Below are 13,031 nucleotides of genomic sequence, written 5' to 3' on the forward strand. Positions count from 1 at the left end.
CGCTACCACGCCCGGCTGATTTTTTGATTTATTGTAGAGATGAGGTCTCGCTGCCCAGGCGGGTCTCGAACCCGCGGGCTCAGGCAATCCACTCACCTCAGCCTCCCAAAGGCGCGGAATTACAGGCTGAGCCACTGAGCCCGGCTTACTATCAATTTAATTTTGATTGCAAAACTGCCTCACCAAGTCAAAATAAGTCTTAGGAAAAGAAGAGGAATAAGTCTGCAGTGAAAGTGAGAATAAAAAAAAGAACTATCAATGAGAATTGCTGGGTCAGTTGTGGTAGCTCATGCCTATAATTCCAGCACTTTGGAATGCCAAGGTAGGATAACTGCTTGGGGTCCAGAGTCCAAGAGGACCCTGGGCAACATAGCGATCTCTTGTCTCTACAAAAAATCAAAAATTTGCCAGGTGTGGTGGTGCACACTTGTGTTCCAGTTATTCAGAAGGCTGAGGAGGGAGGATCATCTGAGCCCAGAATGTAAAGGGTGCACAGTGAGCCATGATCATGCCACTGCACTCCAGCCTGGGCATCAGGGTAAGACCCTGACTAAAAATAAATAAATAAGACGGGCTCGGTGGCTCAGCCTGTAATCCCGTGCCTTGGGAGGCTGAGGTGAGTGAATTGCCTGAGCCCGCGGGTTTGAGACCCACTGGGCAACTTGGCGAGACCTCATCTCTACAATAAATAAATAAAAAAAAAATTGGCCGGGTATGCTAACACGCACCTGTAGTTCCAGCTACTTGGAAGGTTGGGGCAGAAGGATCGCCGGAGCCCAGCAGGTCGAGGCTGGAGTGGCCACTACACTCCAGTCTGGGCGACAGAGTGAGACTCCAACTCAAAAATAAATAAATAAAATAAAATAAAATAAATAAATAAATAAATAAATAAAATAATTGTTGCACTTAAGCATGCAAATAATCTAACAGATCAGACATTGTAACAACTACTATTCTCTGTGTTTATTAATTCCTTTTAGAAGAAAGGATATAATCTTGAACTTGGTTGATAAGGCCCACCAAAAGTTGCCACTACCTCTCTCCAGCTTCATTTCATGGTTTGTTCCTCCTCACTTTTTCCATATGAAACTCAGTTCAATGTTTGATCAAACCATGATCAAATTACGTTAATATGTAGCATCATTACTTTCAAATATTAATAATGTAGTTACTAGTTAACTTATAATCAGATCTGTATTATTTTTAGATAAGGAACTTAAAAGAAAATTTTGTACATTAAAGGAATTTATAAAGTAGCCAAATAAAACAGAAAAATTGTAAGGAAATTCTGGTTGCCCACCCTCATCTCAGAAACCAGCAGAACTTACTCCCTCATGCTCCACTTTCCTGCTTACCCCGGTTTCCAAGAGAAGATCCAGGTTCTCTAGTTATTTTCCCAGCCTCATCCCCATACATACTGCTCTGTATATGATTTAATCTTGTTCCGTTCCCCATCTCCTCTTTTCCCCCTCAAAACCCTTCCACTGGCCCTCTGGAGCACTCTAGGATCAAACTCTTCCATATTCACAGGCTCCTCTCTCAAGCTTCTCTCACCTTTACCTTCTGTCACCTCTGAGAACTCAGGGTTGAGAGCTGGGACCGCTTTTGACTCTTTTCTTGTCTTCAAAATCTGCTAGCACCTTGAGCCCATCATTGTCTGACTCTACCCACTAGTCTCCTGAGTTAGCATCTCATCATCATCCACCTGTCCTGTGGGTGTCATCTCTTCTTGTCTTCTTGAGTACATCCTCTGGCCACTATTTATCTTTCTACCATCTCTCCTGCTACACCTCCGCATAGTCATCAGGCTCCAGCATCAAGACCTTTGGGTTCTCTCATGAATAGATCAAGCTCTTTCCTACCTCAGGGCCTTTGCATATAGGCTTTCACTGTCTGGAGGAGCCTTCTTATTATTAGCATTTTCTCACCTTTGAGACATCAGCTTAAATACCAACCCCTTAGATAGGTCTTTTTTTTTTTTTCATTACTAAAATTGGTTCCAAATTTTTCTCTATTACTAATACTCTCTATTTTAATTTCTTGATTGCTTCTTTATTCTATCTACAGTACTTTGAAATTCTTATTTGGCTATTTTCTCCATTACGATATAAGCTCTGTGAAGAAGGCAAGCATCATTTTCTCTAACATTTTTTTTCTCCAGGGCCCAGCACAATGCTTAGCACATAAGTGGCACCAACATAAATTTAATGATTAAGTTATTTGATGATAGATTTTTTTTGTCCAAGTTCATGATTTTAAATCACTTAGATAGTTACTAGCAACTTTAACGATCAAGAAGTCGCCCTTACATGTCCACATGCTCGACAGTGATGCCTCCTCCGTGTCAGTGCATTGAAAGGTTCTTTGCATTTCATACACATTGTTACTTCATTATCTCGGATCCACCTGGGGGCTCTTTTCCCTAGCTCAGCTGTCTAAAATAAAAGAAAAAAGATTCCATTTTAATAGGAAAAAAACTGCAATTCCCTTTTATTGTTATTTATTTATTTATTTATTTTGAGTTGAAGTCTCACTCTGTCGCCCAGACTGGAGTGCAGTGGCCGCTTCCGGCCACCGCAGCCTCGACCTGCTGGGCTCCGGCGATCCTTCCGCCTCAGCCTTCCAAGTAGCCAGAATTACAGGCATGCGCCACCACACTCAGCTGATTTTTTGATTTATTGTAGAGATGAGGTCTCGCTGCCCAGGCGGGTCTCGAACCCGCGGGTCTCGAACCCGCGGGCTCAGGCAATCCACTCACCTCAGCCTCCCAAAGGCGTGGGATTACAGGCTGAGCCACCGAGCCCGGCTGTTATTATTTTTTTGAAAGCACATTAACAACATCGCTCAAACCATGGTCTGAAATTCAAGGAAAAAAAAGATTCAAAGAAGTTTAAACAGTATGAAAAGGTACTAACTATAGTATTCATCTAAGAAAGAAGGAGATTCTGTCTAAACAGCCAATTCTGACATTGTAAAGGGAAAAGGCTGGGCAACAAAATGATCTGATAGATTTTCTCCAACTGCAAAGATACAAAAGAGCTTGAAGTTAAGAATGTAATTCAGCCGGGCTCGTTGGTTCAGTCTGTAATCCCGCGCTTTGGGAGGCTGAGGTGAGTGGATTGTCAGAGCCTGTGGGTTCGAGACCCGCCTGGGCAACTTGGTGAGACCTCATCTCTACAATAAATCGAAAATTAGCCAGGTGTGGTAGCGCACGCCTGTAGTTCCAGCTACTTGGAAGGCTGAGGCGGAAGGATTGCCGGAGCCCAGCAGGTCGAGGCTGCAGTGGCCGGGACCGGCCACTGCACTCCAGGCTGGGTGACGGAGTGAGACTCCAACTCAAAAAAAAAAAAGAATGTAATTCAACTTACAGAAACCTCTGAGTGGATGTCATTATCCTTTGCAATTGCATTTCGGAAAGTTTCATGCCTTTGATGAAAAGCATCAATAGTTTCTTGAAGAGCCTAAAATACAAATCAAAGTTAAAGCACACATTAAAGTTTCATATGCAAAGTAATGAACATACTTTCTTAAACAAATATCTATGATAGGAATCACCTTAAAAATGAAATAAACTTGTTCTGAGGAATATATATGAAACAAAAGAAACAATATGTACACATTTATGCTCACATTAGAAATGTTACAAACAAAAATGAAAATAGAAATAACGCTTACCTTGATCCATTCTTCTTTGTCTTGCTCAGAACTAAAACAAAACAAAATTACAGTGAATGCAGAGAACATTAATAAATTACACCTGGTGAAGACAACTACATTTTAATGTTGTTCCAACTTTCTGGAAAATTCAGGGATGTCATGGAAGAAATTACAATCAAAATGGAACAGACTCTCTGGCAAATGAACAAATAAAATTCTTAAACAGAGGTTCAGACTATCCACTGACTTTCTACACATAAATTTTGATGGGGAGAGCTGGGTTTAGCTTCCTCTAATATACCATCCAGACATTAAAATTTAACAACCATCATTGGCCAGGCACGGTGGCAGTCTATAATCCCTGCACGTTGGGAGGCTAAGGTGAGAGGATTGCCCGAGCCTGGGGGTTCGAGACCAGTCTGGGCAACTTGGTGAAACCTCATCTCTACAATAAATCACAAAAACTAGCCGGGTGTGCTGGCATGCATCTGTAGTTCCAGTTTCTTGGAAGGCTGAGGTGGAAGGATTGCCTGAGCCCAGGAAGTCGAGGCTGCGGTGACCGTGAGCGTGCCACTGCACTCAAGCCTGGGCAACAAAGAGTGAAACTCCAACTCAAAAAACAAAAGCCAAAACCCCCCCACAAAACCAAAACAACCATCATCTGGTTGTATATATAGGGTGACTATATATACACAGCATTATATTCAACATACAACAGTTAATCTTCCAATTTTCTAAAACACACTAAGGCTATTAAAGGTTACCAGTGCAGTCCCTCTTAGAGAAGACTACAATTTTTCTTGAGACTCTAAAATATCTTCATAAAGCCTTAGGGAGCTATTTAACATTTCCTTTAATAAACAACTTAATTTTATTTTCCTATTCCTAGGAGGCTTTAGGCAATACCAAACTTAACCCATTATAGATAAAGCAAAACATATGCAAATTTTAAATGCCCGAAGGAAGGAGGTTTCACACATTAATAAATCCTAGTTTTTAATAAGTCTCCTTAGGGAAAAAATTTTGGAGTCAAGTTCCCTTGTTCCAGTTGAGACACATTTTCTTTATTTCCTCTCCCTTGCAGGTAGCTTATATAACTGGTTGCTGTCATATATCGTATTTGAAAAGTCCGCTTTGGATTCTGAGCTGCATTAAGCTTACCAAATTGAGAAATTTTGGCGCATAGAAGAATGGGCTCTGTTTGTTTGCATGTGTTTGGTAGGCTGGGCTAAATTTGAGTACGAGCCTGAATGCCACCTGCCTCATACCCACAGGTATGAAATAAATATGTATGGGACTGGTTAGAGGTTTGTTGATGAGTCACAATCTATCTTTCCAGCAAATTGATTCCTGAGCACCATGATGTACCCATAATGCTGCTTGCTGGTATCTGTGTCTGCCAAGTGGAAGCTTCTGTTTATTGTTCACCTAGAGGTTTCAATTTAGCCTATCAAAAAAAAAAAAAAAAAAGATTTCCCCCTACTGCTTTGCCCCACAACTGTTACCCTCAGAGCATAGTTACTTGCCAGCTGCTTTTAGCCTTTTTTCCCCTCCTTTTTTCTTTAAAAAAGCCAGGGTCTCACTCTATCACCTAAGCTGGAGTACAGTAGCGAGATCATTGCTCATTGTAACCTCCAACTCCTAGCTCAAGTGATCCTCCCCCATCGGCCTCCTGAGTAGCTGGGACAACAGGCATGGGCCACCACACCTGGTTGGATTTTACCCTTTCAAGTGCAGACAAAGACACTTAATGAGTCTTTAGTGCTTTTTTTAAAAAGTTTTTTTAGTTAGGGCAAACTTCTTTTACTCTTTAATTTACTTAATTCTGTATTTTATTTCTGCTTAGCAACAGAAAACTGTAATAGTGTTCTGCACATAAAAGAAAATGTTTTTTATCTTTTTGAGTGTGGAAGAGGAAGCAAAAATGTAAGAGGTCAGTCTTGAGGCTGACTCATAACATAACAGGAAAGTGGAACTCTTTTTTTCCCAATTGGCTTCCAGAAGCAAATACTCTTTAAGTTTGTCCAAACATACACCCAGTTTTTGGTTCCACATAATTCCTCTGACATTCTGACTTTCTTGAAACTTCAGTGTTGGTCTCCACACTTAAGAGAGCCATTACAGACCAGATGGAAAGCAATCATTTAATTCAGTTCTTCAATATCATCATGCAAGCATAAATATAACTTAAAACAATGAGATTACATGAATAAAATATTTAAGGCATAATGACCCATGTTTCCATATTAATTAAAATGCATCAGGCCAGGTTCAGTGGCTCAGCCTAAAATCCCAGCACTTTGGGAGGCCGAGGTGAGACCAGCCCGGGCAAGTTGGCAAGACCTTGTCTCTACAATAAATCAAAAATTAGCTGGGCATGGCAGCGCATGCCTGTAGTTCCGGCTACTTGGAAGGCTGAGGTGGAAGGATCGCTGGTGCCCAGCAGGTTGATACTAGGGTGACCACGAGTGTGCTACTGCACTACAGCCTGGAGCCCAGCAAGTTGACACCGGGGTGGCTGTGAATGTGTCACTGCACTCCAGCCTGAGTGACAGAGTGAGACTCCAACACACAAAACAACACAATAAAAATGTATCCAAGCCGGTGTATGGGAACGTTATAAAGTACTTAAGAAAATTCCTTATTACTCAGGTCCACCCTGAAAAGGAAATAGCCCAACCTGCTGATGGAGAACTTAACCATCTATTTGGGCAGGCCAAGACACCTTAGAAATATCTCCCCTGTTATTAGTAGATACACCTCTTGGGTTTGCAGTTTTGGAAGTGTGCTAGAACTTCAGAGTCAGCAGCACCTTAATTCTTCTGCAGTGAAGACTTCTATGATGATGAAAACTACTGATGAGTGCTCTCTTCTGCCTGGGTCAGTGACTCAACCACTGAGTGAGAAGCCTTGAGCATCATACACTCTTCCCTTGGCTTTGAGGGGCTAGGGCCTGAAGTTCACGAAGAGGAGGTAGAAAAACCAAAACATTCAAAGTCAAGTTTAAAATGCTACTTGCTAATCTTTAAAACAGTCCCCTGGCTGCTCCCTAAGAAATGGGAGGTTCAGTGTATATTTTCTGTTGGAAATCAAAGAACTGGTTGTTTATTCTAACTTTCCCAGCCTGTGATAGCTTCCATTACAGATTCTCCTGGGCAGATTCATGATTTATTCTCTTTTGAAAGTGTTAAGTTTAAGTTCTTAGGCAGCTAGAAATATCTGGAGTACAAATATCCAGGATTAATTCATCCGTGCAATCACAGCCACATGCTACTGGTGGAAAGGAACAGGAAGACACCCTGACTCTCCATGGATTCTGGAATTTAAAAACTGTTAGAGCTGGCATTGGAACTGAACCCTCTGATCTGTGACATTCTGGACTATACAGATTTTCAGCATACTAGGCCTTTACACGATAAATGGATGACTATCTTCCAAAGCAGATATTTAAAAACCCGTCTTCCAGAGGTTCATGAATAAGGCAGCTGTGATCTACCACAGTGGCTCACATGCACAGGGGTTCCCAACCCCTGCCAAACAAAATTATGGCTAGGAAAATGTTAGCCAGAACTCCAGCCCTTTCTCTCCCACTCAATAAAACCTATGTCAAGAGCCACACCTTCCAGAAGTCCTGGTTGCCAGAGGCCACCTAAGCCCCAAAAGGCTCCCTCACATATCCGCCAACCATAGCAAGAGAACCATTACCTTTACTGCCCTGCCTCCTACAAACATTTATCTCAATCAAAGTGCCCCTAAGACTCTAGAATGCCGAGCCTCTGAAGGACTCATCACTTAGCATGGAATCATAAGCATCAGTAAACATTTGTGGACAAAAAGGAGAGATGGAAGAAAGGATTAGGAGAGAACATTTTCCTACAAGTCTCTGGAGTCTGGCTTGATTGCAATAAATTCATTCTCTGAGCACCCATGTTTCTGAAAAACCAATTAATTTACTGAAAGCTTACTGTCTACAAACCACTGTCCTAGGCACTGTGGAAGAATCAAGAGGGAAGAGACACAACTTTTGCCTTTCAAGAGCTCATAGTTCTTTGTTGATCTCCAACCAGATTCCCAGAGACCTGTAGCACCCACTTGGGAAAAATCCTCAGAACCATTCTGTCCTATGATTCATTCTGATGTTTCTGGAAAGCTTGTGACAGGGATGGTCCTCTTACCTGGCCTGCAGTTCCAGTGTTCTCTCTTTGCCAGATACCTGGAAAGTGTGTGGATACTCTTCATTGTGAGTCTCTACAATTTTCATTCCATCGATGCCAACCCTGGTTCGAACTGTGAATTTAGAGCCCACCAAGCTGAATCTAGGCACACAGTACAGCAGCATGTTGTTGAACTGCAAGGAAGCAGAACACATATCAATACACAGAAAAAAAAAAGAGGGAAAATGACCCATTTAAAAAGTTGCCCTGGTCAAACATTCTGATGATTTGAATAGGGAACATGGTACGTTCTGTGTGAGGAAAATTACTGAGATTTTATGCTTGTAACAAAAATCATTATATTCTTAAAACATTAAAACTATATATCCCTTTCATGGCTCATAAGCATTTTATTGATATCTATGTAAATAACAATTTTGTATTGTTGTCTTAAATAAATACAATAAATTCAGTAACAATTTATTAAGGATCTTCTACATACCAGCAACTTAAGTTCTTAACTTTGTAAGTTGAAGTTGGTATACACTAGAATTTCTAATTGTTGGGGATTAGATGGCAAGTCTAAAATAGTTGTTAGAAGAAAACAGCTATATTTAGCAATAATTATTTTTACCATAGTGTCTAATATTCATTTTTTTAAGCAGCCAATTTATTAGTTTAAATTTCTATGAACACATGGGGTTTGGACACTAAATCCTATATAAAAAGTAAGTCACATGGCCAATACTTCTATTTTATACTAGATCACAATATTATGAAGAGTATAAGGAATCCCTCAATGATATTACAACTCCCTGACTCTTGTTTAATTCACCACATATGAATTTACTGAGAAGCCATCAGTTTTATCAACAGACCTTTATTTATTTATTATTATTCTTTTTTGAGTTGGAGTCTCACTCTGTCACCCAGGCTGAAATGCAGTGGCACACTCCCAGTCACCGCAGCCTCAACCTGCTGGGCTCTGGCTATCCTTCCGCCTCAGCCTTCCAAGTAGCCAAAACTACAGGAGCACATTACCACACCTGGCTAATTTTTGATTTATTGTAGAGACGAGGTCTCACTAAGTTGCCTGGGTGGGTCTCAAACCCATAGGCTCAGGCAATCCACTCACCTCAGCCTCCCAAAGCGCTGGGATTACAGGCTGAGCCACCGAGCCCGGCCATCAAGAGATCTTTTCAGATAGAGACTTATTCTTTGTAAGACCTACTTTTAAAATGAAAAGCATTCATTTGAAACTGAATCAAATTTTGTACAGTGACTCAATTCTAGTCCATAATTAATAGCCCTTGTTAACCAGGATCATAAAAAATGATAGTCAGAAGGCTGACACAAGATAAATTCATTTTCTTTTTTTTTTTTTTTTTTTTGAGCTGGAGTCTCACTCTGTCGCCCAGACTGGTGCGCAGTGGCCACTCCCGGCCACCGAAGCCTCGACCTGCTGGGCTTGGGCAATCCTTCTGCCTCAGCCTTCCAAGTAGCTGGAACTACAGGCATGGAACTACCATGCCCAGCTAATTTTTGACTTATTGTAGAGATGAGGTCTCGCCAAGTTGTCCAGGCGGGTCTCGAACCCATGGGCTCAGGCAGTCCACTCATCTCAGCCTCCCAAAGCGCTGGGATTACAGGCTGAGCCACCAAGCCCAGCAATAAATTCATTTTCAACAACTTTGTGAAAGCATTACATTTACTTTGAATATGCTAAAAAATGCAAAGAAATGAAATTATAAGTATTCGGGTTTGGTCAGGCATGGTGGCTCACGCTTATAATCCCAGCACTTTGAGAGGCTGAGTGGGAAGATGGCTTGAGTCTAGGAGTTTGAGACCAAGTTGGGTAACATAATGAGATCTCATCTCTATAAAAGATTAGAAAAGCCAGGCTCGGTGGCTCAGCCTGTAATCCCGCGCCGTTGGGAGGCTGAGGTGAGTGGATTGCCTGAGCCCGCGGGTTCGAGACCCGACTGGGCAGCAAGACCTCATCTCTACAATAAATCAAAAAATCAGCCGGGCATGGTAGCGCATGCCTGTAATTCTGGCTACTTGGAAGGCTGAGGTGGAAGGATCACTGGAGCCCAGCAGGTCGAGGTTGCGATGGCCGGGAGCAGCCACTGCACTCCAGTCTGGGCGACTGAGTGAGACTCCAGCTCAAAAAAAAAAAAAAGATTAGAAAATTAGTTGGGCATGGTAGTGAGTACCTGTAGTCCTAGAAACTTTGGAGCCCAGGAGGTTGAGGCTGCAGTGAGCTGTGATCATGCCACCGCACTCCAGCTTGGGTGACAGTGAGACTCTAATTCAAGTAAATAAATGAATAAATAAATATTTGTGGGCAGATTTCTAAGAGAAGGTCTATATTTATCTTCCTATTTCATATTTCTTGTTTCTTAGCTTGTTTCTATTGTTACATATATTTTCCTACGACAAGAAAAATTAAGAATTTAAAAAAAAATCTTTTAAAATTTACTCTCCAATAGCATGTGCTCTAAATTCAACTTGATTTTTATTTCACTGGCTTCATCAAGGTTCCTCAATTTGTCATTTTTCACAATTTCTCTTAAGATTTTATTTTAAATGGGATTTCAGCTAAGCACTATATACCAATATAGACTGAGGTCAGACTGTAAGTATCCAAACCTCCACTCTCTACTTCTTATGAGGTGTGTAAACCCTCATGTCTCAGCATCATTTTCTGTAAAAGTCACAAGTTGCTGGGATTAAAAGAGGAAACAAATGTGAAGTTTTAGAACAGTGCTTTGCATATACTAAGTGCTAAACTCAACAGTCTTCTCCTGTTATCATCTTTTGGGATTTAGTCTAGACCTGTACTGTCAGGCCCCCTGTGTGACTTCACACTGCTATGAAGACAAGAAATGTGATGGGTATTTAAAACACTCCAACTTTTTTTTTTTTTTTTTTTTGAGTTGGAGTCTCACTCAGTCACCCAGACTGGAGTGCAGTGGCCGCTCCCGGCCACCGCAGCCTCGCCTGCTGGACTCCGGCGATCCTTCTGCCTCAGCCAACATTTTTTTTTTGAGTCGGAGTCTCACTCTGTTGCTTAGGTGGAGAGTGCAGCGGCATGCTCACAGCCACCACAGCCTTAACTCGTTAGGCTCTGGTATCCTTCCGTCTCAGTATTCCAAGTAGCCAGAACTACAGGTGTGTATCCCATGCCCAGCTGATTTGTCTTGATTTATTGTAGAGATGAGGTTTTGCCGAGTTGTCCAGGATGCTCTCGAAGCCGTGAGCTCAGGCAATCCTCTCACCTTGGCCTCCCAAAGTGCTGGGATTATAGGCATGAGCCACCACCATGCCCAACTAATACTTGTTTTTGTGACAGTCTGCTGTACTCATTCTGAAAGCAAATTGCTTACCAGTTGTTTTTCATACATCATTTTGTAACTTCCTGGAACCAGTGTCATAAATTTCAGTTCCACAATGGAGAATGTAGAAATAAATGAGGACTAAGTAAGTTTTAGACTTATCTCAGCATCACATTTCACATTTACACTTCTAGAACCTATGCCTTTATCATTAACAGTCCACTGTATACAGTACATACATTTGGAAATTTGGAAAAAGAAAAAACTGAAAGGTTCTCATTACCACCCACATAATAATAGTTGAAGGCAACAGTTTGCTGGCTAGCTTTTCATGTTAACATCTCTTTCCCTGTTCTATCAAGACTTTCTCGGGGAGATTTGGTCAAGACTGTGAATGTTATAAGAGCCACAGAGCCACTACAACAAATAAAGCTCATACTTTCAAGCTACCAAGAACCAAATTTTTTCTGCAAACTGAGGGATAAATGTAATGTTAGAGCATAAAATTGACTGATTGATTGGTTGATTGGTTGAGTCGGGGTATCACTCTGCTACCAAGGTTGGAGTGCATCGGCTCTATCAAGGCTTAATCCAGCCCCGACATCCTGGGCTCAGGTGATCCTCCCACGTCGGCCTCCCAAGTAGCTGGGACTACAGGCATGTGTCACCATGCCTGGTTAACAGCATAAAATTTCTGACTTATACTTGTGCACAAGTTGACTTTATAAAGTTCACCAAAGTCATCTTATTGTGTAGAAACACACGTCCATGAATATGAAAGCACTTAGCATTTGTCTTTTATAGCTATGCTCATATAAGATGACAGATTATCTTATAAATATGTAAGTTTCTCTTTCCCTTTCATGCTTTCAGGATGACATTCCCTCTTTTATTTTTTTTGAGTTGGAGTCTTACTCCATCGCCCAGACTGGAGTGCAGTGGCCGCTCCCGGCCACCGCAGCCTCGACCTGCTGGGCTTCGGCGATCCTTCCGCCTCAGCCTTCCACGTTGCTGGAACTACAGGCGTGTGCTACCATGCCCGGCTAATTTTTGATTTGTTGTAGAGATGAGGTCTCGCCAAGTTGCCCAGGCGGGTCTCGAACCCGTGGGCTCAGGCAATCCACTCACCTCAGCCTCCCAAAGTGCTGGGATTACAGGCTGAGCCACCGAGCCCGGCCTACATTCCGTCTTTTATATTCTTCCAAAGGGGAATTTCATGCTCTAAATAGTCAATACTATATATTAATCTTACATAATTCTGATTACGATCTAATGTTAGTCAATAAACACCCTTTTTCTTCTTTGCACAGGCGAAGATGAGAGCTCTTACAAGTTATAAAACATTGCTTTCAAAGAAGATATCACTACATATGTGAAGGAATCAGGTAGCTAGTTTTGTTCCCTCTGTGAACCTTCCTCCTGTAGCAAAAGCCACCATCACCTTTCACAAAGAGAATTAGTTCCCTCTGGGTTTCCCCTGTTACTGAAAGAAGAAGTTATATCATTAAGTACACTGAATTTCCCTTTCAGTGTAGATTTCCTTTTCTTCCATGCTCATAACTCAGAAGTTATGATCAGTAAAACAATCTCAAGCTGGTGAGGCAATTTCTAGAAGTCCTAGGTTGTGAAAAAAAACCTTGAAGCAGGACAGGTGTCTGTAATTCCGGCACTTTAGGAGGCTGAGGTGGGAGGATTGCTTGAGCCCAGGAGTTTGAGAACAGACTACACAATACAGCAAGACCGTATCGCTATAAGAAATAAAAAATTAGGTGACGTGCATCTGTAATCCCAGGTATTTGGGAGGCTAAGGCAGGAGAATCACTTGAACCCAAGAAGTAGAGGCTCTGGTGAGCTGTGATTGTGCCACTGCACTCCAGCCTGA

The 13,031-nt window shown here is 41.8% G+C and overlaps 1 protein-coding gene across 3 annotated transcripts in view; it reads right to left on the bottom strand.

The window, feature by feature from the left end:
- Window positions 1-13,031, bottom strand: part of FGD4 (FYVE, RhoGEF and PH domain containing 4) — a 162,723-nt gene that overhangs the window by 10,795 nt on the left and 138,897 nt on the right. For all 3 annotated transcript variants that reach the window (XM_008073739.2, XM_008073740.2, XM_008073741.2), the window contains exons 11-14: window positions 7,833-8,005; window positions 3,676-3,706; window positions 3,369-3,461; window positions 2,310-2,435 (exon numbers count right to left, since the gene is read on the bottom strand). In XM_008073739.2, coding sequence (XP_008071930.1) covers window positions 2,310-2,435; window positions 3,369-3,461; window positions 3,676-3,706; window positions 7,833-8,005 — 423 coding nt within the window. The remainder of the gene's footprint in view (window positions 1-2,309; window positions 2,436-3,368; window positions 3,462-3,675; window positions 3,707-7,832; window positions 8,006-13,031) is intronic.

Source organism: Carlito syrichta, unplaced genomic scaffold, assembly GCF_000164805.1.
Source record: "Carlito syrichta isolate Samal-C Ts95f unplaced genomic scaffold, Tarsius_syrichta-2.0.1 Scaffold316039, whole genome shotgun sequence".
Classification (NCBI taxonomy): domain Eukaryota; kingdom Metazoa; phylum Chordata; class Mammalia; order Primates; family Tarsiidae; genus Carlito; species Carlito syrichta.